General features: G+C 47.9%; 1 protein-coding gene across 1 annotated transcript in view; it reads left to right on the top strand.

Moving 5' to 3' along the window:
- CSMD2 (CUB and Sushi multiple domains 2) overlaps nt 1-23,266 on the top strand; it is a 287,923-nt gene that overhangs the window by 173,052 nt on the left and 91,605 nt on the right. The window contains exons 17-26 of the mRNA XM_026863211.1: nt 834-972; nt 1,685-1,872; nt 2,243-2,431; nt 2,655-2,771; nt 8,599-8,814; nt 11,081-11,269; nt 15,219-15,388; nt 17,017-17,173; nt 17,554-17,745; nt 19,113-19,239. Coding sequence (XP_026719012.1) covers nt 834-972; nt 1,685-1,872; nt 2,243-2,431; nt 2,655-2,771; nt 8,599-8,814; nt 11,081-11,269; nt 15,219-15,388; nt 17,017-17,173; nt 17,554-17,745; nt 19,113-19,239 — 1,684 coding nt within the window. The remainder of the gene's footprint in view (nt 1-833; nt 973-1,684; nt 1,873-2,242; nt 2,432-2,654; nt 2,772-8,598; nt 8,815-11,080; nt 11,270-15,218; nt 15,389-17,016; nt 17,174-17,553; nt 17,746-19,112; nt 19,240-23,266) is intronic.

The raw sequence follows: 23,266 nt of genomic DNA on the forward strand, positions 1-23,266 counted from the left end.
TTGGTTGGTGCTTCAGGAGGAGCCGGGTGGGAGCCGAGTGCTGGGGGGCGATGGGTCTGGGCTGCCCCCCGGAGCTCCCCGGGGCTGGGATGTGCTCACGCCGTCGTCGTGTGAGGTGTGTGACCAGCAGCTGTGACTTGGCGGGACACGAAGAAACACCTGGGTGGTGGATCCTGCAGGGTGCTGAGCAGGAGGAACACAAACTCACAGGAGCAGACACGCTTTTTCATCCCGTCTGAATTTTAATTTTTTTTTTTTTTTTTTTTTGAGGACAATACATTGCTGTTATTTAGGGCTCTAGGATTTTGCACTTCTGATCCATCAGAACCAGTGTCCTTTTTTCCAGAAAAGATAACAATATGCTTTCAGCTTCTGCTGGTGGCACAAGGGACCACAGTGTGGAACAAATGCCATAGTCTTTGTGATGTCCCTTGTGGTAGAAAAGACATGACGCAATTACCACAGATAGGAAAAGATTTTTCTGGCACCTGCAGCTACTGAAATGCAAACTGACCTTGCAGTTTTCTCTGGGTTTGTATCTAATAATTATTATTATACCCTGTTCCCTGAGAGCTGCTGCAGAAGGTCAGACTAGTGACTCCCACAGATCCAGTAGCAGGCTGCTACATCTCCAGTTTCACCGGAGGAGGCAGTTCTTTACCAACCAGTGTTATTTCATCAGGTTCTGGTTATTTGTAACATGTGAGAAATAATAATGCATGGAAGCTGTTGCGTAGCAGGACAGTGCTGCCTGGCAGGGAGGGGTATGTCTGTTCAGGCCACAGCTTCCGTGATGATTTTCACCCGAATTGTGCCTTTTTCCTTGTCCCCAGCACCATGTGGGGGCCACCTGACATCGCCCAGCGGAACCATCCTGTCCCCTGGCTGGCCTGGCTTCTACAAGGACTCCCTGAGCTGCGCGTGGGTCATCGAGGCTCAGCCGGGCTACCCCATCAAGATCACCTTTGACAGGTGCTCACCCTGCTCAAAAGTTTCCTATTTGTGGCTGGTTTTGGTGGTTCCAGCAGCGTTGAGCTGTAGCCGCCCCCAGAGGGAAAGGGAACGAACTGCTCGGCATTATGTGTGACAGTGAAGTTCTCTTTTCTTTTTTTTTTTTAATTATCTCCTGACAAGACATTAAAAATTCACCTAACATTCAAGAAGGCAAGGTGGAAAATGGTGATTTTTCCCCTTCTTGTTTTGACAAATTCCTGCTAATTTGCAGTGCTATTTCAGACAGACATAGGACACGTTTTTGGAGGCTGAGCTCCCACGTGTTCAGCCTTGCTGGGAAGAAGCAGCAGCGAGGATCTGGCCCTGGGTCTGGGGTGCCGAGGCCCTTGGCTCGCCCTGGATTTCCCTGGGTGAGGAGGGGGTTGTGCTTTCCTGAACCCGGGTCTGTACGTCTGAGAGGTGATTGTTCACGTGGTGTAAGATGCTGGGTGCTGCTAAGACTGTTGGGTGTCAGCAGATGAAGCAGGTGAAGGATCAGAAAAAGCCAAGGAAGGGAATGGCACGTTCTCAGTAAGATGCTCAGCCAGCCCAAGGCTGGGCAGTAGAAACGGACCTACACGTGGCCCCGTGGCCGGTGCGGCCTTTTAGTCGTTCGAGCCCGTTCAGGACTGCAGTGAAGGGAAGTGAGCAATGCTATTTTTTCACAGACATGTTCTTGTGTCCCTTTCAGATTTAAGACAGAGGTGAATTACGACACCCTGGAAGTGCGAGATGGCCGGTCCTATTCTTCCCCGTTGATAGGTGTCTATGATGGGACTCAGGTGCCCCAGTTCCTTATCAGCACCAGCAACTACCTCTACCTGCTCTTCACCACTGACAAAAGCCACTCTGACATAGGCTTTCAGATCCGATATGAAAGTAAGTGCAAGTTATTCACGTAATTATGCGCCCTCCAGCAGCACAATGGACTCAATCAGAGGCCCATTGGACTCGCTTCTCCCCTTTGCCAGGCAGCACTTTTACAGTGATTGGAGAACGTGAAGCTATTGCAAGTGAAGGAGCAGTCTCTGCTTTTTTTTGACCATCTTGGTTGTTTAGAGTTTTTTTATTTTAGCATCCACAGGATATTACTGGTTTTAGGAGGCAGAGTTGAGTTCCTCTGTCCGTTTCATGCACTTACTTCGGGGTTAACCAGTAGGACTGTGAAGGAGCCGACAGGAGGAGCTGGGCTTGCCCCCAGGGTAATCCCCTCCACTGAGTGGCCTGACTCAGGGTTTGTTTGCCGCAGCTGTGAAGCTCCAGTCAGACCACTGCTTGGATCCGGGGATCCCAGTGAACGGCCAGCGCCACGGGAATGATTTCTACGTGGGAGCGCTGGTGACGTTCAGCTGCGACTCAGGCTACACGCTGAGCGACAACGAAGCCCTGGAGTGTGAGCCAAACTTCCAGTGGAGCCGGCCGCTGCCCAGCTGTGAGGGTAAGAAGATAACTTCTGCAGGAGGTGGCAAGCCCTCCGTTGGCAGATCTACTGCAAAAGCAAAGCAGACGTTGAGAAGTTGGCAGTGACACTTGATCTGTGTGTTTTGTTTGATTTTGATGGGTTGGGCTTTGTTCTGACATTCAGAACTAATATTCTTCCAGCTGACAATGGGGTTTGAGTTCTTTAATTCTTTTTTTTTTTTTTTTTTTTTTTTTTGCAGCTCTATGTGGAGGTTACATTCGTGGTTCCAGCGGTACCATCTTATCCCCTGGCTTTCCTGATTTTTATCCAAATAACTTGAACTGCACATGGACAATAGAAACATCACATGGAAAAGGTGAGAAACCTTTCGCTTAGAGTGGGTTTAGAGATGGGTTTGGAGAACGGTGGTCAGTGGGAGACAAGTGCTCCCTGTGTAAACCAGGAGTCTCTCAGTGAAGTATCCATGTGCTTGGCCAGTTGACATTCTTGCCACCACCCAAACGTTGTCTCTGGACAAGATGTGGAGAGTTTTCGTGTCACATCTCTTAATCTTTTTTAAGTGGAGAGGATTAAGAAGGAAAGATGGTCCCGTATCAAACCCCCAGATCTGAGAGCCTGTGCCAGGCGTTATCTTCAGTTTCAGCCCTCTGTGGCTGTGTCCCCTGGAGAGTTCACCGGAGTTTGGATCCTGCTGTTGCTGGGATCACCACACAGAGGAAAGGGGGGAGCTGCTGCTGGCCCCACGGCACTAATGTTTGGGACTCGACAGTACTTTCAGCCTTAATTCACTTTGTGGTGCAGGATCACTACCTATGTAACCTTCTACAGATGGAGAAGTGGAAGCATGTGGTAAATCATTTCCAGACATGGGACGGAACTCAGGCTCTCAGTTCCCAGCTCTGTCCCAGTTCTGCAGCTCTCATTTCCCCACTAACTAGGAACATTGCCAGCACAGAGGCAAAGTGCAGGTCTGTTTAGTCCAATCTCCTGTGCAGCACAGGCCAATCTTTTGTCTTGGAGGAACATTTCAAGAAAATGTATCACGGAGGATTAGAGAGCAAGTTTTATGTGCAAGGGTGGGAGGTAATTTCTCCTGATCCAGTCAGTATCTGCCTGGGGTAAGCACAAAGGGTATAAACCCTTTACGTAACTTTATGCACTCTTATATAACCGTCTCGTCGTACTGGATATCAGCACGATGGGAGCTATCATGAGCCAATTTTGCAAATACCATTTGTATTACAGCAAATAAACTTGTCAATGAACAGCACAGTGCATTAAGGGAACAATCACATGCTGTGAAAAGTATTCTGTTGAGTAGCAGCAATCCACTCTTCATTAATCCACTCTGCCTTGGATTCAGCTCTCCGACGAGACCCTGCATTATCCTGTAGCTAAGCACGACACAGCAAACTGACACTCTTTTATATGAGAAAGTGCAATTCTGATGGCCTGTGTGCTTTTATGCCAACATCAGAAGAAAGTCTTCTGACCAAGCTAAGCAAGGCTCAAAAAACCACGTTTTCAGGTAGTGGGTGGAGGTATGCCGGCACAAGTCTTAGGGGCTTTTTGTCCCCTGCCCTGTAAAAGATGCTGCTGTGGCCAGTTCAGTGGTACAGGAAACAGCACGTCCCTTAGAGCAGTTCAGGGTGATGCTGCTCTGGATCATCCAAGGAATTCAGCCCTGGGTCTGACCCTCTTGAACTGGCCCACGTTTGTCACACTGGGAGAAGCTGGATATTGAGCTCGCTGGAAAGCTGGTCCTAGCTTTAGCGGTCTGAAGCCGATGGAGCTTCTTTGGAGATTCTAGCCTTAGCTGCAGGAAATGAAACCATGAGCAGGTCTGTAAATCCAGCTAGTTGTAGAGGAAGTTTATAGGACTCCAGGTCTTTGACGAGAGTTTCAGACCTTCTTACCAGGTTTTACTGGAACGGTGAGAATATGATTCTGAGAAAAGTTGAGTGGAATAGAAGAATCTCTTACTTTAATGAAAGGAGCATGTTCATGCTGTGTTTCCTTTGATATTTTCATCCCTGTCCTTATCCACTGCTGGGATCCTTTTTTTCAAGGTTGCTTTCCAGGAGCTCCTTGGAATGAGCAGCAGCACGTGGTGGGATCCTCTCCTGGGGCTGGTGCCAGGCCGTGGCTGCCAGCACAGTGCTTCACCCTGGGCAGAATCACCCTCCGGGCACTTGGGGAGCTTTCTGGGCTGGGAAAGCTTCACCCAGGCGGCTGCTCAGATGCAGGAAAGCTCCAAATCCAGTTAGAGGTTAGGGCGAGAGGAGAGGAGAGGATAGATAGAGGATGTTGTACAGTTACAGTGAGCTGGCGTTTAGCCAACTTAAACGTCAGGAAAACCTCTCCTTCCCTGTCCCTGTAGTTCAGGTAAGCTGTTTATTTACCCGTGCAATGAAAGGGAGAGACAAACAGATAGATGTGCCTTTCTCTAATGCTTTGTGTGAGGTGTTGAAATGTATTTCGATGCCGGGCTGTGTTGGTGGGAGTGTACCTACACATACATACACATCCTTTCTCTTGCAACAATATTCTGTCTCTCTTAGTGATCTACTTCCTCGGCCGTCGCTGTGTTAAACTGCTGTGTAATGCGTTGCAACAAGCTTCTCCCAGCTCTCCTCAGCATTCCTGCAACGTTTCTTCCCATTCTTCAGTAAAGAGCCGTGGAACAGAGTGATCCTGAGTCAGAGCAGTAGCCATTGAATTGGAATGAGTTTAGTCCTTGGAGAACAGAACGGGCTTCAAAAAAAAAAAAAAAAAAAAGGCGTCGGCGAAGCCCGTTCTCGGGTGACTTCATCGGCGGTGCTCTTGCAGTGCAGCTCTTCTCTCTGTGCTGCGTCCCTGCCTTCGGTTCCCTGCTCCTGGGGACCACTGGGTGCATCAGTGATCACTGGGTAAATTTGGTGCTCGCTGAAGCCAGAAGCTCTAACAGTTCTGCTGCGAGCGGGGGATAGATTTACGTGACTTAAGTGTTTGCCACTGTACCTGATTTTTCTTGTTCGAGTTTCGCCTTTCCCACAAATAAAATAGAACAAGAGTTCAGGGCTTGTGCCTCCCAGTCCACTGGACTATTCCCTGCCAATGCCGGGACCGAGCAGGGATGAGCTGCATCCTCACAGCTGGTCCCAAGTTAGTCACTCCCAGATCTTTATGAATCTCTCACACGTGGCCAGCGCACGAGTCCCCTAACTGAAATGACTTGGTTGGTATAATAGTTACTTTTATGTGACTGCAGACACTGATTTACTTTATGGACTCATGAGCTGTACAATTTGAGTTTAAAAGCAGCTTAATTTTAAAGGTATTTAAATGCTTAAAGGGAGACTATTATTTTTAATCTGAAAACTTCAAAGTGATTTCTTTTCCCTATAATTTGTTTTGTTGTTTCTTTTACAGAGAATGGGAAAAAAAAAAAAACCTGCATTTGCAGAGACATTTTGTGCCGCAGTAAATTTCAGACCAGAGCAAAGGTTTAATCAGTCACAAATCCTTTAAAATGAGTTTATAATTATCCCTTACAGCTACAGTTACACAACCCTTAACTGGCTCTGCTGCTGGAGAGGCCTTGTGCCCCGTGATTGGAGTTGTTATCTTAGCAGACCTGGAGTCAGGGGCTGTCCTCCCAGTTCTGGGGACTGAATTACGCTTGTGTTTCTCTGGTGGTGTGTTGATTTTGGTGGAGTGATATTATTTCTATTCCTTAGATTGGGTTCTGTAAAACCGAGGTTATACATTTACTGTCAGTTGATAAAGAGGTAAAACTTAAGACGTTTTGTATTCTCTGCATCTCACCGAGTTTCAGGCCAAAAGAGGTCTTATCTATTTTCAACTGACTATACCGCTGGTTAGAATAATAAACATTTGGAAACCGTTGGACGTTTCCTACCTTCGTGAAGTTTTGCGGGGGGAACAGTGGAACTGAAAATATTCTGTGGGGCTCCGTATAATATTTACCTGGATATAAGGAAGAAATCGTCAAAGTCAAGACCCCTTTTAGTCCTCACTAAGCAGTGGGTCACACAAACACTTCTGCCTGGGATGCTGGAGGTTATCAAGGTGCGATGAGCTGCCGTGCAGGGATTAACAGTGGGGAGAGAACGGGGCGGGTGAGGTGACCCGGAGAGCTTCTGCCCAGTGCAGTGATTTCCATGGGAAAGGCTCCGGATTGGTTACCAGCCTCTCTGACCTTCATTTCTTGGAAGGAAACTGCTTGCATGTGACCAGTAAACCTTCAAAAAGAAATTGGATAGACATAGGGATAAATGGAATGTTGAGAGTTATAATTTGATGCTGACAAAAAAACCTGTTGGGATGGATATTAAATCTCATGCTCCAGAGCTTTAATCAATCTCTAGGTTGGCCTCATCCTCATCTCCAGAAATTAATGGGGAATGGGGAGCAAGGAGATTATTCCTCTGATCCTTATTTACAGATTTCCTGCGCTTGCTTTTGAAGCAGCTGATGCTGTGCTTTGGCAGAGACGGGATGCAGAGCAAGACAGCCCTTGGGTCTCCCCAGGCTGGCAGTTTCTGTTTTGTTAATCATTGGCTTAAATGAAATAACTTGGTCGTGCCACTGGGCACTCCTGATGCATGCAAGGAGGTAGGGCTCTAACTGTGACTAATGACGACCAGATTACAGCACTTGTGTTTGCGTGGAGGAGTCTCTTGCTCTACAAATAGTCCCGTCGGGTTCAGTGGGGTTAGGAGGAGTGTAAAGCCCGAATCAGCGTTAAGGGTGGGTGGGGGCTCAGGAGCTTGCCCCTCGGTGCTCAGAAAGTGTGTGAAGATCTTTGGATGAGAGATGCCATATAAATGCAAAGAGGCTTTTTTATTGCTAGGCATCGCTTTAGCTTGTTAACTCCGTGTGAGGGTGATGTGACGGGCTTTCAGATGTAAGATCCTCCTGCCTTGCTTTGCGCTCTGAAAGCTGTCGCTGCTGGTTTTTTTTTTTTGTTTTTCAAAGATGGAATTATTTTCCAGAGAGTAAGTGTTTCTAATTGCATTTGAATTCCAGCGTGAAAAAATGACCTAGCTGGAGACTTCTGCAAAAGCCTGAAGTACTTACTGGTTTGTGTCTGTAGGTGTGAAGGATACTTTTAGAATAATCCATTACTCCTTTCTTACTCATTTACAAATGCATCAAGGTCACAGCCTTCTCACCAAAATGTTTCAAATTGTTGAAATTGAATTTGGAAGGAGAGATAAAATAGTTTTCCTGTGTTTGCCTGTTCTTTCTGTAGCTGGATCTGGCGTGGGTTTTATTTTTGTCAGTATAATGTGGATACAAGTGTGGGATTCTCTGTGCGTCTGGGTTCTGTTACAGCTGGCAAGACCTGGGCTACCCACCCTGTGCCTGCCTCGCCCAAACCTGCGGTGCCTGCGCGTGGGGATTCCCAGCTCCGTGTGCCTCAGAGGGGGCAGCGGGTCCTGGGAGCGGGTCCCAAGCGGGGAAGGGGTGGCTGCAGCCCCCTCCCCGTGGGACAGGGCTGAGCTGGGCCCTGGGCGGAGCGTGGCTGCATGACGTGGCCCTTCCGTGGGGGATGCACGTGGCGCAGGAGCCGCGTGGGGCTGCGGAACACGCTCTGTGCCCCAGCCCAGCACTCGGTCCCATCCCGGGGGGTACAGGAATCCCTGCAGTCACGTCACTGACATACTTTATTTTCTGGAAAAGCCTCCCTGACCTTGATACTTGGCTTAAGTTCTATTTTACTACGGATGAATTCCTTCTGGAACATACTTGGGTTTGTTGTTTTCAAGTCCTCGCAGCTTCAGCTTTTGCTGCTCTCACTATGTATCAAAAGGTCAACGCTTTTAAAATAAAATACTCCTTCAAGCTGCCGGGCTTGGTCCTTTCTGCTGCTGATCCATCCCTCGAGCGAGCCTGTGTCGTCTCTGTTCCTGTGTTACAAAGGCACGGGAATAGGAGATCTTAACTGCCTTCCGCTGTTCTGGGCCTTGTACCATACCCTTGTTTTAGTTTTTTCATCAGTTTCATTCGGTGGTTTTCAGTGTGCTTTTCCTTCTCAGTTGGGCTGCTGTCACTGGGAGACGGGGAATCCGTTCCGGTGGTGTCTCTGGGAGAGGAGAGGGGCCTTGGCTCTGGGACAGAGGGCTGCCAGACAAACACTGCTGGCTGAAGCCATCTCTGCTTTCTCTCCCTTGCAGGTGTGTTCTTTACCTTTCATACCTTTCACTTGGAGAATGGCCATGACTACCTCCTCATCACGGAAAATACCAGCTTTGTGCAGCCACTGAAGCAGCTGACGGGGTCCCGGCTCCCTGCCCCGCTCAGCGCGGGGCTCTTCGGAAACTTCTCTGCACAAATTCGCTTCATCTCAGACTTCTCCATGTCCTATGAGGGCTTCAACATCACCTTCTCAGGTAAGAACAGGGGTGGATAAAGCCTTCGTCTTGCCCTTTCCCATTTTTCTGCAAATCTTGGGAATAATTTTCTGCTGGTGCAGTTGCGTGTGATTTGGGCCACTGGTGATCACTCCTCTTGTTACCCCAGTAAATTATTCCAGTGTTAAACCACATTTCTTATCCCAAGAAACAGTCTTCTTGCAGTCCCCATGTCGCCAGATGAAACAATTTTGCCTGCCTTGAGCCCCAGTAGATGACTCGATGGAACCCACTGGAACTAAATCCCTCCTCAGACGTCTTTGTTGCTTTCTCCCTCCTTGCCCTGTTGTCTCTTCTGCTCTGTTTAGGGACAGAGTTTCAGCTCACGTTTTCTTGGGGTGTACTATCCCTCGTTCCTCCAGATGCCTGCCTTCATGTTTATCAGAGGAAAATCACTGCAGTAGGTACAGCATTTCCAACGTGGGAAGCTGGGACAGATGGGATCTTTTGGAAGGCAATGTTGAGCAATCTGGACTTCTTGGATAAGGAGCAAGGCAGAGCTGGTCACTCCCATTGTCCGTCTGGTCTCTTTTTTCCTTTGGCTCGTTGCTCCACTTGGATGCTCATGCAGTGACCCAGCCCCTGCAGCTGGCTTCAGCCTGTCTGTGCTGTAACACATGCCTCGTGTAGCCTAGGCCAGGGTTCCAGGAGCCCACAGGCATTGCTGGGGATCTGGAAACAGGATTTTCTCTTGCTGGGCAGGCTCTAATTGACTTGCTCTAATAGCAAATGAAAGGAGAGACCCCGGTGCACGTAGCAGGGCGTCAAGGGACTTGGGATCTGGCCAACTGCAGCTCCCCTCCTGCCCCTGCTGAGCTGCTGAAGATCTGGCTGTGTGAGACAGCTTCTGCCCCAGTAACTTCCAGTAAGCCAGTTCACTCCTGCGCTTACTGAACTAAATACAGGATGCTGGTTTCTTCAAATGAAATTCTGGATTTTCAGAAGTTGTCAAGGAAGAGCAGCTTGTGCCTGGTGCTCTTGGGGGGGACGCTCAAAGAAAGGCACGTTTGCCTGTGCAGAACAGCCCGTCGCCCCCGAATCGCTGGGCACAGGGGTTTGAGCTCTTTCACCTTGAGCTCCCCCAAAGGGCTGCCGAAGCATCTGCCCGGACACACCTTTCAGAACACGTAATCTCTGCTGTCTGGGCGCCCCGACAAGCCGCTCTGTAAAACAATCACTTAATGGACGAAAGCTTATCTATCGGTGCTGCTGTTCTCTGTATCTCAGCATATCTTCTAGTCCTGAGGGCAACAGCTGCAAATTCAGCCTGCTGGTGTGGAAGAGAAATGACCGGGTTCGGCGTGGACCTGGGTGCTGATGTGCTGGCTGGCTTTGACGGACAGAGCTGTTGCCATAGATGCAGATAAAACCTGCTGCACTGAGAGAACTGGCTTCCCCTACCTTCGTTCCGGCCTCTGAAGGCAGGGATTTGCATGTGATACTCCATGGAAACTAGTCAGAAAGTTTACAATTAACTTTGGTTTCGATGGGGGGGGGGAGGGGGGAATGGCTTTTTGCCTCAAAAAAAATTTGACTCGAAATATCTAATTATAACTATTATTTATAATGTGTTTGGCGACTTCCTTTCTTGGAAAATGAAAATGGGAATCAGTTATATTTTTCCCTTCCTTTAGATATCTATGTACATACTTTGTACTTAGCAGGTCTGTTATTTTTCGAAAAAATAACCCCGAAAACAGGTTTGCTTCAAAATGTCTTGTGGTCGAAGATGTGCATTTGGCGATTAGCCATAATGTTACATGACCTTTTATTTAGCAGCAGCTTAAATGTTCCCTTCCATTCCCCATGCAAGATGCTGTGTTCATTCATTTTCAGGATTAGTAATGCAGAGGCAGCAGAAATCCCATCCGGATCAATTCATCTTCATTTGACTAAACCCGAGGGAGAATGACAAATTTCCGTCGTGTTTTGTTACCACTGATGTCACTCTCTTGTTTGTCTGACAGCAGTGACAGAAAGTGAGACCTGTTGTATTTTGAGTTGATTTAAATCAAGATCCTGGGGGCTGCATATTGCGAGTGAAAACCCAGGTTTGGTTTTCTTGGCTCAGACCAGACGTCTGTCTTGCTGTGGGTGCTTCCTCTGCAGAGCTTCACTGCAGCTGGATCAAAACTCGGAGCTCCCTCCTCATCCTCGTGCTCAGGGACTGGGGTACCCTCCCCAGGGAGAATGCAGTGCGACGTGGCACCCTGCCATTCCATAAACGTCCGTTTGTCCCCTGTAGAGTATGATTTGGAGCCCTGTGACGAGCCGGAGGTCCCAGCCTACAGCATCAGGAAGGGTTTGCAGTTCGGCGTGGGGGATGTCCTCACCTTCTCCTGCTTCCCCGGGTACCGCCTGGAGGGCGCGTCCCGCATCACCTGCCTGGGGGGGAGACGGCGTGTGTGGAGTTCGCCTCTGCCAAGGTGTGTTGGTAGGTGGTCATGTGCTTTCATTTTGCTTGGTTGGTTGCCCCGTGCTGGCTCGTTTCGGTGGGCAGGGATGGGTGGCATCCCCCAGGATGGCGTCTCCCAGCTCGGTGGGGATGGGGCCGAGGGAGATGGAGTGAGATTTTTTCAGCCCCGCAGCTGCGTGTGAGGATGGGCGGGATGGGCAGAAGGGCCACAGCCCTGTCCTGACCTGGAGCACGGCCACGGCTGGCGGGTTGGGGCTCCCACGTCAGCAGAAGCCTGATGTCTGCAGCCGCGGTGCTGCGGTGGATGAGGCGCGAGCTGTGGGAGACCCGTCATCCCTTCTGGAAGAGTTTCTGTAGAACAGCGTGGTTTTAAGGCCATCCTCCCTTTGAATCAGAGTGCGTAAAGCTTAATAGTCCAGACATACTAAAGCTGTTTCTGGTTGAGTGATTTTAAGCAATGCAAATTCCACGTTAGTATGGATGAGTCTGGGAAAAACCCCCTCTGGCTTTTACCCTTATCCTCAGAGGTTTCTTGCACCTTACACCTTTCACTTCCTCTCCTCCTACCTACTGCAAGTCCTTTTCGCAACCCCTTCAGCCATTATTTATGCTAATAAATAAATCGAAGGATAGAGAAGAGGAAGAGTTCATCTGCACCACCGAGTCAGTGTCTGGCTGTCGTCCCTGATGCAGATGGGCTACAGACATTCTTGTCTGGCACAAGGTCTGCAGAGCACCCCCCTGCCCAGGCCACAGCACCCTCTGAACATAAAAGAACGAAAGTGGTGATGTGCTACAGCAAGAAAGCAGAAAGGAAGAAGGATTCTTCAGGCTCTTTTTCATTTAATGTGGGGTTTTTGTTGTACGGTTTAGTAAGCAGGAATCTGTTCAGTGCTCTGCTGCTGCCTGGCTCACCCAGAGCCATGGGGGATTCATCCAACTCAGGCAGACCAGATCTCTTACCTGGTTTCGCTCTGGCAAAGCCTGGGAGGTAGTTTTTCCTGCTCTGCGTTTGACCTCTGAGGGCTGTTGCAAGGAGAACATCCCAGCAAGAGCCAGTCTGCTTCCTCAGTCTGTTGAGTCGTGTCATGGTGAATGCATTTCCCAGCACTGCTTAATGCTTAGGTCAGAGGGTTGCATCATCCTGCTGTGACAAGCGGCCTCTTCAGGGCATGAATAATAATCAGGTTGCAGAGGAAAGCTAATCAGGGGAATAGAAATCAAAAAGAATCATAACAAAGCTTTAAACTTGATCCTCAGACATCATCACTAAGTGGACGTGCTGACTGCTGTTTGCCAATTCCCTGCTGCAGCTGGCTTTGAATTAGCATGTTGGTTTTATAATAATGGGTCAGATTCGCTGTCTGGTGATTTGTGCAGAGCTCTGGTGGCAGGGTGACAGCTTTTTCCACAATGTCCCTGCTGCACACTCAGATCTGCGTGCTCGCCCTGGATATAGATGGATGTTGGAGGCTTTACCCATTAAGATCACGGCAGGTTGATTTGTTTTTGCCAAACAACCCGAAGACTTTGTTCAATTCTTGTTCTAGAGGTGGGTCTGGAGAGAAAGGAGAGTGGTTTGTTCTTTGGCCAACCCCTCTGCCCAGAGTAGGAACACTCTCCACCAACTGCTACTCCAGACCAGATCCCAAGTGGTGATGGCTCCAGCATCATCCCTGTGCTGAAGCGAATGTCCTGCTCGTCGTACATGGCAGGAGAGCAGGAGAAAGTGGCCTCTAGTGCAGCTTCTCTTGATGTATCTGCTGCTGCTTCCTCACCCACCCCTCAGGCTTTACTGGAAGCCTGGCAGAGTCAGTGCAGAAAGCTGCCCGTGCACCCTGACGGTTCCCCTCAGCTCCAACAGTTTGGTGTGCCGTGAAGGACTTGTGAAGACGAGGCAGAGCTGGCGGATCAGAAAAGCTGTTTTCAGGGCAAGTTGGGAGTGACTCTCCCCAGCTGTGCATGCAAAACACCAGGACTCCGAGGAACAGGGAGCCAGCCAGTGTTTTACAGCTGAAAATCTTTCAGGGGAAATAGGCCGAGAAGACAACGACTCATGGTTTTGCTCATGTGGGAACTAATTGGAGTAACGAAAATTCCTAAACACGTGGTGATTGCAAGGCGATTTTACACGCGTTGGGGGATCGTATGTGTGGGCAGCGAACAGGCTGCAGTGGTCCTGGCTGAAATCACACGCTCAGGCAGCAGGCGCCCTCAGGAGCACAGCCTTTGGATGCCGTTTTGCAAGCTGTGTGTGAGCAGCGAGGACTTGTGCTCTCTCCCTGTGCTGGCAGCAGGTAGGAGCCCACCCTCAGGTGGTGCACGAGCTCTGGTGGCACTCAGCACTGTCACAGCAGTGCTGCTGCTGGCGCTCAGACGTGGCTTGAATGTCTGCTCACTACTTCGTGTCGTGAAGACATGCCCGTTGCAGTCCTCTTGTAGTCACTGTGGCATGTCCATATGAGAGAGAGAGATTGTGTCCCTAAAAGCTTGCGATTAAAATACATAAAATACAGAGGTGAGGGATGGCGGATGCTATTTTCTGGAAGCATTAAACTGTGATCTCCTAACATCCAAGAAAGGTTGAACTTCCATAGCTGCCATCCTCTTCCTTCACTGAAGAGAATCGTTCTGCCAAGTTTTGAGTCGCACAAATCTTCTAACTTTAAATTTGGCTCAAAATCAAACGCTGTTCACACTGTGCAGACTAGAAAAGGACGCAGATCTGATGAAGGAGAGAAGTTTTACTAGGAGAATGTAATGGAATGGGGATGGACTGCAGGTCGTAGTGAATGTAACAACGGGGAAATTACTTCTGTCCCTCCATCCTTCCTTCTGTCCTTCCTTCTAAACTCACGGCTGTTTCTAACCTGGCGTAGGATGTAAACTCATCTCAGAGAAGGGATAAACAACTGCAGCAACATTAAGTACCCTGCTCCTTCCAGTTCCCTGAGCAAGAGCTATACAGGAATTCCCACAGCAGCACCTCCTCCTCCGTCCCCAGCCCCTTGTCTTTTGAACAGGAAAGGTCAGGTTTGTTGGTGCCACATTAAAACCTGAGCCCAGTGTGGTTCTTTGAGTGGCATTTTGGGAGGAAAGAAAGATATGTAAATGGAAGCTTTTTTTCTGAAACTGAGAGGCAAAAAGATCCCTGGTTTTCTGTCCTTTTCTAATGGGACTGGATGTAATTGTTAGCTGCAAAGCTGAGGAGAAAAAAAACACAGGGAGTGAGGGACAAGAGGTCCTTCAAAATCCTTTCAAATGGTGAACTGGAGAGCTGAGGGCATCATTAACAACAATTAAGGTCACATTTTGCCCTCATAGCTTTCAGGAAATTATTTTGGGGAACGTTTTAAAATTCAGACTCAGATTTATCATTTGTAATTATTTGGAAGTTTCACTGAGCATATCCTTCTGTACAAAGAGCTCTGGCACTTGCCACACATTGGTGTGCTGCGCTGACTGATGAATGAGTATCGTGATTTTTTATATACTGTATAGGTATAGGACGAGCTTTGTATAAAAATGGAGAAGACTTTAAATATTTTAATCTTAACAGTTTTGGTTTTTTTTAATTTTCCTTCTGGTTCATCAGTCAGGAAGGAACATAAACACAGGCGCTGTTTTGAGCAGGCTGTGGCTTTCCAGGGAGTTGGAATGTGTTTCTGAGTTGGGTCCCAAGATCTCATTTGAGCACAGCAACTTTCTGTGACTCAGTTTCCCTGCCTGTATAAGGAGAGGTGATTAATCTCTCTCGTAAGGCCCCTGGGGTTTAAGGATGGTGGAAGTGCTGTTCAGTACCGTGTTGTTTACTGACTGCACTTGGCAATAGAGTCCGGGGATGTGGTAGCAGATGGGTGCAGGAAGGAGTGAGCATCTGTGGCTGCTTGGAGGAAATCACCTGCATGTGTTGAATGGTCAGAACATACATGTGGTTATTAAAATGTGGTTTTGTGTCTTTATATAGCTGAATGTGGTTCATCCGTAACTGGAACTCAAGGTGTTCTGCTGTCCCCCAACTATCCAATAAACTATAACAACAACCATGAGTGCATCTACTCCATCCAGACCCAGCCAGGAAAGGGGATCCAGCTGAAAGCCAGGACTTTTGAACTGGAGGCAGGAGATGTCCTCAAGGTAATTCTTCTGTCTCTAGCAATGAAGCACTCCCGTGCTGCTAACGAGAGCAAGGTCTGAAAGGGAAGGGATGTTCTAAAATTTGAACGGGCTTAGTTGAGACTAACCTCTGGAAAAATGCTGCCCGGCCAGTGCTGCCAGTGCAGTGGTAACCTCTGGAAGACTCACACTGGGACTACTAGTGGCCAGTAGTCACTGTGGTGTCGTTAAGCAGTTGATGTGGCAGTTCTGAAGACAGCAGCAAAAATCCCATGGGCCAGACTGACCTTCAGGCAGAGCAGCTGGGCTGGAATATTGCCTCTGTGTGTGCATCCCTGTGAGGTTAGAGCAAGGCACAAGGTGTGGTACAGCTGTGAAGGGATATCTTCTAGCCCAGGGACGCTGATCAGCGTGTGTCGCTGCTGGGCCTTAGTTTGCTGTGCTTGAAAACACACTGTGGGGTCGTAGGGATTCGACACCTCTGAACTTGACCAGCAGTGGCACTAAGGTGGTAGTGGCTGTCCTTTGCACTCCAGCCTAGCTGGGTATTCGAGGTGTCAGTCTGCAGATGGAGGCATAAACAAATTCTGTATCCATTAAAAGCGCAGGTGTCTGCCGAAGCGCTGCACCTTCCGCTGTGAAATCCTCCTGGAGAGTTAGAGATTTGTTGGAATGTCAGGGGTTCCTCCTTTGTAACTCAGCTTCAGTTCTTATCTGCACAGTTGCACGGAGGAAATCGTGAACACAGGAGGAAGTGTGAGGTTCTGAACATTATTCTTGTGTTTATAAGAATCAAGGCTGATTCGTCCCAAAAAGGGGTTTATTTAAATGCAGAACTCCAGATTAAAGCTCTTCAACATTGCCATACTTGGGCTTAGATTAATCTGCATTTACAAGTTTCAGGACTCTGTACAGGAGGAGACAAATCCAGGCTGAGTTCCTAATAACCACAAAGAAATGGTTTTGTAGGAGGCATTAATATTACAAGATGCGTGCTGCTGTGCTAAGCCATCTTCCCAGAGAACGCCTCTGTCCTTATTTAAGTGCCATACTTCTGCACTGCAAGATAGGTGTAATCCACATATTTTCATCTCACAAACGACTGGAAAGAGAGAGATTTCCAGCTAATGCAAAGCACATCCTCATTGTGAAAGAAATTATGTTCTCTCAACAGGTTTGTCATCAACTTCTCATCTGCTCCTGAGGAAAGTTACTATCAATCTCCACTAGTGAGAAGTTGCTCTTTATCCTCGTAGAGAATCGTGTTATCTAAAGGAAAGAGAAAAAAAAAAATCATTTGTGTTTTTCTTAAGTAATAGCGAGGTCAAGGCTCATCTGTGAGTCACTGTAGGGAGAAAATGTTCTCAGTAGCTGTGCTGCACCTCTGGAAAGAGAGTTTAGTTCAGAAAACAGAGCCCTGAGCGTGGTGTAAGCTCAGGTGTGAGGAGGAGGAGGAGGAGGATGCTGATCCTCCAGCGTATGAATCCTCCTCCTCAGATGAGCAGCGTCCTGAAGTCCCAAGTCAGACTCTTAGTTGGGATCATTTCACGCCTTCAAAGGATCTGTCCCCATTTGCCCTCACGGATGAGTTGATCCCTGAAGTAACAAGTAAAATATGTTTTCCAGTGGGTGTTTCTGGTTCCTCCCAGGTGTACGATGGCAGCAATAGCTCTGCTCGCCTGCTGGGCTCCTTCAGCCGCTCGGAGATGCTCGGCACCAGCATGAACAGCACCTCCAGCAGCATGTGGCTCGAGTTCATCACCAACAGCGAGAACACCAGCAAAGGGTTTGAGCTGCAGTTTTCTAGTAAGTCTTAGGCCCGTCTGCTTGTGAGGTGGGACTCTGAGGTGTCGTGGTGTATTTTTGTGTTACACTTGCATGACCAGAGGAAACAGTCCTTTCCAGAAAGATCTTGTAGTCTCAAGTGGAATTGGAATGGGGGAGATGACTCTGCCAGCGAACCTTTTCTGTTGTGAATGAGGCAGTGGCGACAGAGAAACTTTGGATCGAAGCTGAGATGGCAGATTTCTGGGATCTTGTTCAAATATTAATTTTAAAAATTTTCAATATGGTGGTTTTTCTCTTCAGCAAATGATTTTAAGAAGAAAATACTAATATGATCTTGTGTGAATATCTCTTGGCCGTTAAATATCTGATGAAAACACATGCTGTTCCTCCCGCTCCAGGTTTTGAACTCATTAAATGCGAGGACCCTGGCATCCCACAGTTCGGCTACAAGGTCCATGACGAGGGACACTTTGCGGGCAGCTCTGTGTCCTTCAGCTGTGACCCTGGCTACACCCTGCGAGGCAGCAGGGTGCTGGTCTGCCTGACAGGGGAGCGGAGAGCTTGGGATCAACCCCTGCCAACCTGCGTAGGTGAGACGACTCTTGCTTTTAAAACGTCCCCTAACGAGTCCTTCGCGGGCGTCGCACTGAACGCCCTTTCCTCCTCCTGTGCTCATACGGATGATGTTAACTCTGATTCTGAGTGCACCCGTTACGTTAATAAAGACCGTGATAAGGGTGCTGGGTCAGGCACCTTCGGACTGAGCGCTCTGATCTCTTCAGAACTTCCACAAGCACACTTCATGTGAAACGCTGTGCGTCGAGCACAGACGCAACAAGGTTTCTCGCTTCCCTACAAGCAGACTGCTGCTTTTCCAGTCTTTGTCCTTTCACTTGAACGTGTGAAACAAGAGTGGCACTTTCTGATGATGGCAGACAGGAACGTGTGTCCGGACGTTTGACAGTACGACGTCATGTTTATTTGAGAGCTACACGACATCTGATTCCAGATCCTCAGATGTTTTAATTCCCTCAGTCTTTCCTTAGCTAAGCCCTGAGTTCCCTTTTACCTGTAGCTCTCCAGAAGGATATCTTCTTGCTTGGAAAATTCTTGATACCAAGTTTTGTGTATCTGAGCGAAGCGCTGTTGGTCTGTTGCTTGACAGCTTCACGATTATCATACTGTTGCCAGGACAGGCGGAAGTTCTTACAGACTTAGTCTTCTGCCAGATCTCAACAACCAGAAGGTTGCCTAGAAGGCTGCTTTCATGGTTGTAAGTGATGTGCTCAGACACTGGCACTCTCTATTTGCCTCTGAGTTAGGACCATTCTCCATGAGGTAAATCTCTGCTGAATTTTAGCCTTGATTATTGAGGCGAAAAGACAAATTTCTGTGATTTATACATCTTCTTAACATTTAACCTATTCACTACACATACACATGAATGGTTGTGTCTGTGTGAGCACATGGAAAATTACAGAATTTTAATGGATACATTATGGAAATGTATTCAAAATCCTCACATTCCTTTGAGGTTCATTTAGCAGATACATAAATATGTTGCCTTCTTCATTTCATCACACTGATGAGTCGTTAAGACTTTCACAGATACAGGCAGAAGAATTGAGCTCTTCCATCCCACATGTGTGATTCAGGTAAAGCAGGATGCTGGCAGGCTCTGCCTTTATTCACTACAAAGTCAAAAAGGTGGAGGGAAGCTTTGACAGCATGTCAGGTGTTAGGAATAACTGTGCACAGAAGTGCCGAGTTATTCTGGTAACTCAGTCTTTTAGCTGAATTAAATGACTCTCTTTATCTTTGTTTTGTAGGCTTTGAGATTCTCTTTAAATGGCAAGAAATACTCCCTGTTGTATTCGTAGGCTGAGATTTGCATTGTTGCCAAGTAAGAACCATAATATGTCATAAATCTTCTCAATAACCCATATGTTTCTTTCAGCTGAGTGTGGGGGTACTATCAAAGGAGAGTCGTCAGGACGGATCCTGTCTCCCGGCTACCCAACACCCTACGATCATAATCTGAATTGTATTTGGACAATAGAGGCAGAAGCTGGTTGCACGATAGGGTGAGTTGGGCCAGGTTATTAGAGCTCATTTGTCTTTCCGCGTACAGCTTATTGTTCCAGAAGTAGATCAGTAATTATATAAGACAAGTAGAGAGTCACTTGGAGAGTCCCAAATGAAGAAACAAAGGCTGGTTTGTCTCCTTGCCAGCTTGGACAGAAGCAGCATCACTTCTTTCTCTTTAAGTTTTTTAGCCCATATGGCCCGTGCCAGTAACAGCTATTGTGCCATGGGTGGTGAAGACAAATTAATTGCTATTGCTGCCTGTGGTGTTACTGTATTAAAATAACACCCCAGAACTTTTACAGGCATCTACAATGGAAGTGCTCTTCACCCCTTTCCTTAATGGGACGTGTTCAGAAACAAACCTTTTCCACCAGATTAGTGTGGAATTTCCCAGAAGTGTTTAACATGCCTCCAAGTGACATAATTCTAAACGAGGACGTATCTATAAAATCGCTTGGGAGCTTGCATCCCAGGAAAGTATAAACGGAAGACAATTATGGGTTTGGTTCCTCTCCCATTCCTGCTGCCACAGTAAATTAACACTGGAAGGGGTGAGCTCTGTCGTGTTACGTTTGCGAGAATGAATGGTCAGGTGTGACGGTCCCCAGGTGTGAGTGGACAGCTGGAGAACTGAGTCCGCAGCACTTAGCCTTCAGCTTCTATTGGCATTTATTGTTTTGATAATAAATAGAACTCATACGATGTAATTATCCTCCCGAAGGAAAAGACTCAAGATGGTTTCTAAACATCTGGTCTGTACAGAGACCCAAGAGTGTCTCTCCTCCTGTTCCTCTGACTTCTCTTATCGTTCTGTGGCCACTTTTCTGTTGGAAAACGGCACTTTGAAATGTCGTTTGTTTATAAGTCGTGTGAATTTGGCACTTAGGTGAGCATGGTACAGAGAACATTTGGCTCGTAAAGTTAGTGCAGTCACCAGCAGAATCCAGGCAGTTCCCTGCTCTGTGATTCTTCATCGGTGATCCCTGCTGCTTAACCACCGTTCCCACGCTGAAGTTTGCCCAAGCCCTAGCAAGCCATGTCAGTGCTGCTCCCTGTGTACTTACATATTTCAGTCCAGCTGAAGCCATCTTTGTCAGAAAACTCAAGGATGTTGGCCAGTAAATTTTTTGCTAAGTGATGGGACTTGAGAGGGAGGAATGTAGATTCTGGCTGTTCAACAAGAATCCTCTTCTCCCACGATCTCCCGTCAGAATTTCTAATGCTTGTTAGCTGCTGTCAGCCCCGTTTCTGGGCTGACGCGAGACCTGTTGCTGTTCCAGTCCATTGGAGATGCCCTCTTATCTTCACCGTGGCTTCCTTGCTGCATCAGCACTTAGCATCTCTTCAGCTGAGACTTAATCATGTTGAGCTCTATGGTGCTTTTAGTCAATGGATTTATGCTGGAGATAGATTTGGTCCAGTATTTTCCTCTTTACTTAATGCAGAAATTCCCTCTATCAGCTCTGCTCTTCAGCCTGGTTCCATAGCAGATGGTTTCTGGTATGAACACAGGAGAAGGAGCACAGCCAGTGCAGCTGTGTTCCTGCACAGGCAACTTCCAGTCGAAGTCTCCTCTCCTTCTCATTTGCCTGTAAAAGATTCTGAATAATCCAAAGATTTTTACAGGACAAAGCAGCCATGAGAGCATCCCTTCTTCCCACCCCCCCAAAAAAAAGTGTAAGAGACTCTCCCCTGTGCAGACACTCCTTCGGGAAGTGAACTTTACTCCCACGTGTGATCCCCGTCTGCTCTGCAGGTGTACTCAGAGGAGCAGAGCTGTAGGCCTGCATGTGCAGGATCAGCCAGAGGCTTGGAAGGGGTCAACCCCGAAATGAAACGATGCCAGGTAATGTACATTGTGACCCTTCCTTTCATCAGAGATGAGAGCTCCCTTCTTCTGTTCCTTTCTTTGGTTCCTCAAACAGAACAGATGATCTCTGGGTAGTTGAGAGCACATTTTCAGCAACTTCATTTTTATGATAATCCATTGGAAAAATAATCCCCTTCACGCATGATACAATTGTATAAAGCTCTCATTTACAACTTACATTAAAATTAATCACCAAAGCTTTTTTTGAATAAAGCTGTATCTGCACAGAACGAGGGGAAGGAGAGGAAGGCGAGAAAAATTAGTCTGTACCTCATTGCCACGAAAGTTGAAGGGTTGCGCTTTGAGAAAGGATTAATTTTGTGCATGTGCAAACACACACATGCACACGCACATAAAATTACAACTAAAATGACTTGGCTTATCTGTGAGCCTCTTGGGGAGAGGAAGAAGAAGTGGGAGGGTGGACTGGAAAATGAACGAACCTTGCCTTCGAGTACTGCCTGCACAGCTGAGAGCAGAGAATACACAGACGTGGCAGCAGTGTCTCGGTGTAGAGCAGCGATCTCGGTGTCATCAGAGAGTTTAATGATACTGCTAATCCTAGTTTAATGGATGGTGCTGTATTGACAGGTTCCATTTTTCAGTCTCATCTAGAAATATGAGTGAGAATGTTGGAATGTTCCAGTTTGCTTCACGGCAGATTTCTGGAGACGTCACATTTTTTAACAGCTTTTAGGTTCAGGAACCTTGTCTAGGCTAGAGGGAGGCAGTGGGCAGCCCTGCAAACTGCTGTTAGTGTGAGAGAAAGACTGAAACTGGCTTTGGTGCAAACTATGTGGGCATTGCCAGTGTGTCAGGCTGCACTGAGCTGCTGGAGCCAGGTCCGGGCAGGAGCTCAGCCTCCTGCACAGCACAGCCGAGTCGGGTGGGAAATGGCAGCAGAAAGAGCCCCAGGTTGGTCACTGGGGCTGGGGGGGTGCTGCTTCCTGAAGAGCTGCAGCTAAACCGCACCAAAGGTCCTGCAGGTTATCAGGGCAGAACTGGTCTCTCCTCCTCTCCGCTCCTTGCTAAGCTGGGAGAACTTTCCCTCTGTCACATATATACAGCCGCAATTCCTAATTTATTTTTTGCTGCATTTTGATGGACGTAACTGGCATTGTCAGAGTGCAGGAACCAAACTCTCTTCCTCTCCGTTGTCTGCTAAACCAGCGTCTCTGTCTTGTCTTAAACGAAGCCCTGCTGGGAATAGAATCAGACTGATGGAAAACCCATGCTGTTTGGTTACAGATGTGCCTGTTGAATAGATGGATTTGCTCCAGAGCACACCAGTTTCCTCAATAAAATCAGCTAGCCCAACAGCCTCCTGAACCAACGGGCGCTGGGACAGCCCTGCGCCTCGCCACTGTGTCATCTGCTTTTCGTGCTGAGACATTCTCCTCGTGGTGGAGCCTTGCCTGCAAGTCATTTCTTTAAAATAAAGGAGGGGAGTGAGTTGCCGTAGGCAGCCGTGGCCCCACGGGGAGCTGGTGCTGAGCTCTGCCAGGCCACGGCGGTTCCAGGGTGTCCCCTTCCCCCGGGCCAGTCTCTGCCAGCGTTTCCCTGTTTCTGAGCTCTTCAGCGACGGCTTTTCCTCGGGTGGTTTTGGCTACTAGAACCAGTTAACCTGAGAGCCAACGTAACAAGGCCAGTGCACCTGTGGAGAACAGCTTTGCTCTGATCCATTCTTATTTTCCTTAAGCCTAGCTTTTCTCTCTTTGCTCAAGGTCCCTGCTAGGTAGATTTATGAATCAGCTCTTTGGGTTTTTGTTGGAATCTGTGGACATCATTTTGTTGCTGAGTACATTGCAGTGGCTTTCCCCCCCCCGCCTCCCCCCTTTTATGGTTCTACCTGACGTATTTATGTTTGCCCCGAATAAATGGGAAAGCAGCCAAGTGAGTGCTTCCTTGTTTTCCGCCGTGGGCTGTCGGGGTTTTAAGCACAGTACCTGATTGTTTTATTTTTTGCAGATTTTTTTTTTTTTTCTCAGTACAGTTTATAGATTTCTGTCCCCGTTTCGAACTGGCATGCCTCGAGTTACCCCATGTTAGCCCGATTTCATTGTGTCAGATGGTATTTCCCCCTGTGATAATGTGGCAGTGGAAAAAAAAAAAGGGGGCAATTAAATGACTCCTCTTCAGTTGGCATTTTAAGT

This window comes from Athene cunicularia (assembly GCF_003259725.1).
Source record: "Athene cunicularia isolate RWA chromosome 23 unlocalized genomic scaffold, athCun1 chr23_part1, whole genome shotgun sequence".
NCBI classification, from domain to species: Eukaryota; Metazoa; Chordata; class Aves; order Strigiformes; family Strigidae; genus Athene; species Athene cunicularia.